A 5271-nucleotide genomic window follows, 5' to 3' on the forward strand; every position below is an offset into this window, starting at 1 on the left:
GGATGAAACTGTGTGGTGGTGGTGGTGTGGGCTGGTGAGGGTGTGGTGGTGTGGGGTGGTGTGGGGTGGTGAGGGTGGGGGAGGCGTTGAGTCGGCGGTTCGGACGATTCGGGGTGGTCGGTGGCGATCGAGGAGAGAGAGAGACATCTGTGATTGCTCGTTACGCGGTCACATCCAGGCGTGGTCGTGGTGGTGGTCGTGGTGGTGGTTGTTGGTGGTTGGTGGTGGTTGTTGGTGGTGGTGGTTGGTGGTGGTGGTTGGTGGTGGTGGTTGTTGGTGGTTGGTGGTGGTGGTGTTGGTGCGTTAGATATGGAACAGTTTCGACGTTTCGGTCACTGTGGCAGCAGCGCGCTTCCTGAAGAGAGCAGAGGGGGTAGAGAATAAACCATCATCATCATCATCGAGAGAGAGAGAGAGGAAGGGGTAAGTGGCCGCAAATGTCCAGCGCCAGCGTCGCGGAGCTCGCCATGAGACGCGACTGCGCATCGCCACAACTCGCCACGGAGAGCGGCAGCAGCAGCAGCAGCAGCAGCTACACGCTCTTCACCACGCACGACCTGTCCAGCCACCACCACCACCACCAGTATCCCCAACAACAACAACAACAACACCACCACCACCACCACCATCAGCAGCAGCAGGGCCAGGAGCTGCCCGCGGCGGCTTGGAGCGAGCGCGTGTCCATCAACGTGTCGGGGCTGAGGTTCGAGACGCGGCGCAGCACCTTGGAGCGCTTCCCCCGCACGCTGCTGGGCGACGCCTCTCGCCTCCTGCGCTTCTTCGACCCGCTGCGCGACGAGTACTTCTTCGATCGCAACCGCGAAAGCTTCGGCGCGATCCTCTTCTACTTCCAGTCGGGCGGCAGCCTCCACCGGCCCTCCGTGGTGCCCCACGGCCTCTTCGTGGAGGAGGTGCGCTTCTACGACCTGGGCGCCGAGGCGCGCGGCCGTCTCTGCGAGGAGGAGCGCTGTTCCCGGGAGGACCCAGACCGGCCGCCGCCGCTGCCGCGCAATCGCCTCCAGCGGCGCGCCTGGCTCCTCTTCGAGCACCCCGAGAGCTCCGTGTGGGCGCGCGGCGTCGCCCTCGTCTCGGTGCTCGCCACGCTCGCCTCCGTGGTCGTCTTCTGCCTCGAGACGGTGCCGCACGGCGAGCGGAAGAGCGGCGACGAGAAGGGGGTGGGGGGCGAGGAGGAGGAGGGGGGCACGGCAGGCGCGTTCGCCGTCGAGGTGGCGTGCATCGCCTGGTTCTGCCTCGAGCTGCTGGTGCGCTTCTGCGCGTGCCCCGTTAAGGCGGCCTTCTTCAAGAACTTCATGAACATCATCGACGTGCTCGCCATCGTGCCCTTCCTCACCATGCTCTGCCTGCCCGACGCCGACATGCAGAGCGCGCAGCAGCAGGCGCTGTCCTTCGCCATCCTCCGAATCGTTCGCCTCGTGCGCGTCTTCAGGATCTTCAAGCTGTCGCGACACTCGAGGGGGCTGCGCATCCTCGGGCAGACCCTGAACGCGTCGATGCGCGAGCTCGGCCTGCTCGTCTTCTTCCTCTTCATTGGCGTCGTCCTCTTCTCGAGCGCCGTCTACTACGCAGAGGTGGACGAGCCGCTCACCAACTTCACGAGCATCCCCGTCGCGTTCTGGTGGTCCATCATCACCATGACCACGGTGGGCTACGGCGACATGTACCCCATCACGCTGGGCGGGAAGATCGTGGGCACGCTGTGCGCCATCGCCGGCGTGCTCACCATCGCGCTGCCCGTGCCCGTGATCGTCTCCAACTTCAACAACTTCTACCACCTCGAGATGGACGGCGGAGGCGACTCGACTCGCGCCTGCGCCGACGACTTCGAGCCAAGCGACGCCGACGACTCGGTCGCCACCGCAGGAGGCCCCGGGATCATCTCCTGCCCCACCTCCTCCACCTCCTCCTTCTGCTGCTGCTGCCGCCCGTCTCGCGGGGCGATCAGTCCCGGCGACCTGACGCCCGGCACGGACGCGCCCCAGACGCCCGAGTCGCCGAGGAAGGAGCCGAAGGAGCGGGAGACGGAGGATGAGAAGGGGTCGACGTTGAAACTCCGCGAGATGGGAGACGCGGCACTGGGCGACGAGGAGGAGGAGGTCGAGGACGAGGAGGATGAGGAGGAGGAGCGCGCGAGCGAGCGGTGCTTGCACTCATCCCTGGAGTGGGAGGCGAAGGAGGAGGTCGTGGTGGAGACGGACGTGTGATGGACCTCACGCCTCCATGCGTCTCCATCTCTCTGTCTCTATCGCCTCCCTCTCGTTCTCGTGCCTCGACTTATCTCTCCGTGTCTCTCACCGTGTCTCTCCCTGTGTCTCGCTCTCCGTCTCTCTCCGTGTCTCTCTCTCTCGTGTCTCTCTCCGTGTCTCTTTCCGTGTCTCTCCCTGTGTCTCGCTCTCTGTGTTTCTCTCTGTCTCTCACTCTGTGTCTCGCTGTCTCTCTCGTGTCTCTCTCCGTGTCTCTCACTCTTTGTTTCGCTCTGTCTCTCTCCGTGTCTCTCCCTGTGTCTCGCTCACTGTGTCTCTCTCCGTGTCTCTCTCCGTGTCTCGCTCACTTTCTCTCTGTGTCTCTCCCTGTGTCTCTCTCACCTTCTCTCTCTCTCTGGGTTCATGCCCGGATAGTTGTGACCAATCGCCTGACGAAGCTGGTGGTGGTTGTTGTTGTAATCGGCCAGCGACACGTCACAGTACTGGAATTGTAAATGTCGTGTGGGTTTCACTCTCCAACACACAAGCGGTTAGTGCTGCACTAGTAACTCGTCGGCTCGTTCTGTTGACTTGCCAAACCCCTTACTAGTTGGCTGTGTCGGGTGGTGGCGGGTTTAACGACACATTTATATATTTACGCGATCTAAACCAACAACAAAAAAACACGTTGATTGTGGATAATTTTGGTGGCGAAAACCTCCTCCTCCTCCTCCTACGAGGTGTTAAACGGTGCGATTCTACTGCACGTCTGTGCACAAGAGCTTTATAGCGTCATCGGATCCCTCCAGGATACATTCAGATTGCGACTGTGATTCTGTCACCGATTATCGCGTCAATCACTCGACAACGTCACCACGTGTCTGTCTGCGTCGGGTGGCGGAGGGCCTTGACGACACGCGTTCGCTCAGACCATTGCGTCGCCTTCAAACCAAACAGCCCGTTATGAACCTAACAGGGTTGTTGTTTTTGTTGTTGGGGCTACATCGCGTAAATAGTAAATGTTGTGCCCTTAAAGCCGTCACCACCACCACCCGACACGGCCAATTAGTGAGAAGGTTGTCTCGTAAGCACCACGTGGGCACTGATTTTCGAGTTCAGCACTAACCGCTTGTGTGTTTTGAGTGCAAACTGTAAAGTTGTGGTGGGTTTCTCTCGCCCAACACGCAGCCGGTTAGTGCTGACCTAGTAACTAGACTGGCACTTTGTTTATTTAAGTGACTAAATCCTGACCAATTGGCTGGTGGGTTGTTATATTTATGCGATCTCACCCAAACGACAACAAAGCCAACTTTGATTGTGCACAACATTAGGTCGCGAACCCCCCCTGCTGCTACTGCTGCTACTGCTGCTGCTACGTGTTACACCCTACCTATGATGAGCCCCACGTTGGCTTTTCTAAACCCACCGCGTGCTGTCAAGTTGAGCGTGAGCTGGGTGCAGTACGAATTATCCTCGTAGCACAAGTAGCTACTACATATGTAGTAGCTACATATGTAGTAGCTGTTGCATATGTTGTTGTAGCTACGGGCCCCGCACTTTCAAGGGCCCCGCGTTAAATGCTTTCAAGCTATCAACTCTGGTTCAATGAGTCTGCACTTGCTCTATTACTATAGTACTATACCGCCTTCGACTATTACGAACGACCGGGTGTTTAAGGTTAGAGATTTGTCGTATTATCTTGCTTATAGCAAATGACAAAAATACAATTACTTTACTGTGCAAGTTAAAAATGTATGTATTTATAACGTTTTTTAAATATTTAGGGCCCCTTTATAACAAATGCTACAGGCTCCGCACTTGCTTCATCCGGCACTGGCTGGGCGCTTCTGCCATCCCCCCCGTACAGCCGAATGGGGCAACGTGGGGATGGTGGTGGTGGAGGTCGTCGTCTTCATAACGCAGCGATGCTCGCAACAACGCAGAATGCACCGTGCGAGATCGCGTTCACTCGTCAGCAGCAGCAGCTACGGGCTGTTCACTGGGTGGATGTAGTAATGTAAGAGTGTATCGGCATGGTGCATTGGCATGGTGCATGGGCGTGGTGTATTGCCATGGTGTATTCCCATGGTGTTTCGGCGTGGTGTATCCCCATGGTGTTTCGGCGTGGTGTATTACGGAGTGTTAATCATCTGGACGCAAAGGCGTGCGCTGTCAATCACGCCACTGCTCGCCACGCGAGCGCGGTGTTGATGATATCGAGGCCATCCACAGAGGCGGGGGAGGGGTGGGGGTGCGTGCTGGGTCCGGGGGCAAATCCCACCGTGTGCCCCCCCCCTGCCCCCCAAAGCGCACGCGGGGTTCCCGGGCGGTCGCTCGCTATACAATTGCGAGCGCGCGCATTGTGGGAGTCTTTTTTACGAACAAAACTGCAGGTGGCGCTGTGACGCCGTGGCCACGTGACCTCGCGCGGCGGTCACAGAGAGGCCACGTGCTCAAGCGACGCGTGGCCTGCACCGACGAAGCGTCGAGGCGATCGCCCGTGACCTACTTTAAACTGCAAACGATTGTATTGTTACTCGTAGGTTCTTTCGGTAAAGTCGCGTAGGTAAAAATAATAATGAAATAAAGTAATAAAATAAAAACATGTTAACTATTTTTAATTACTAGGTGAAATTCGCTGAACCATAGCTCTGTTCAGAGTCCACCTGGACACTCATGATGACAGCTCCTCGTCACAGTGGCCGATGTCATCATCGTCGTCACGCGTGGGATTATTTGATAGTCAGGGCCGAATACTCTGCGGGTGAGTTGGTTCTCAGTGTGGAGGAGGAGGAGGGCAAACCTAGAGGGACCCGAAGAACGCTCCACAGGGGAGATGGAACACGCGGATTATACTCACTCACTCACACCAACACTCACTCACACCAACACTCAGATGAACACTCACTCACACTAACACTCACTCACACCAACACTCACTCACACCAACTCTCAGATGAACACTCACTCACGGTTACACATACTAACATTCACTCGCACGAACACTCACTAAACTCACTCAAACTAAGTCACTAACTCACACTCATACTAACACTTACTCACACTAACA

General features: G+C 57.2%; 1 protein-coding gene across 1 annotated transcript; it reads left to right on the forward strand.

Annotated features, from left to right (window-relative positions):
- The first annotated feature begins 437 nt into the window (after positions 1–437).
- LOC144951942 (potassium voltage-gated channel subfamily A member 7-like) lies at positions 438–2334 on the forward strand. Its single transcript, XM_078882305.1, has one exon. The coding sequence runs from the start codon at positions 438–440 to the stop codon at positions 2220–2222; it is 1785 nt and encodes a 594-aa protein (XP_078738431.1). The 3' UTR covers positions 2223–2334.
- The last annotated feature ends 2937 nt before the right edge of the window (positions 2335–5271 follow it).

Source organism: Lampetra fluviatilis, chromosome 64 (assembly GCF_964198595.1).
Source record: "Lampetra fluviatilis chromosome 64, kcLamFluv1.1, whole genome shotgun sequence".
In the NCBI taxonomy this organism is placed as follows: domain Eukaryota; kingdom Metazoa; phylum Chordata; class Hyperoartia; order Petromyzontiformes; family Petromyzontidae; genus Lampetra; species Lampetra fluviatilis.

Coding starts and splice junctions, on each gene's coding strand:
- LOC144951942 (XM_078882305.1), top strand. CDS start 438: ATGTCCAGCGCCAGCGTCGCGGAGCTCGCCATGAGACGCGACTGCGCA.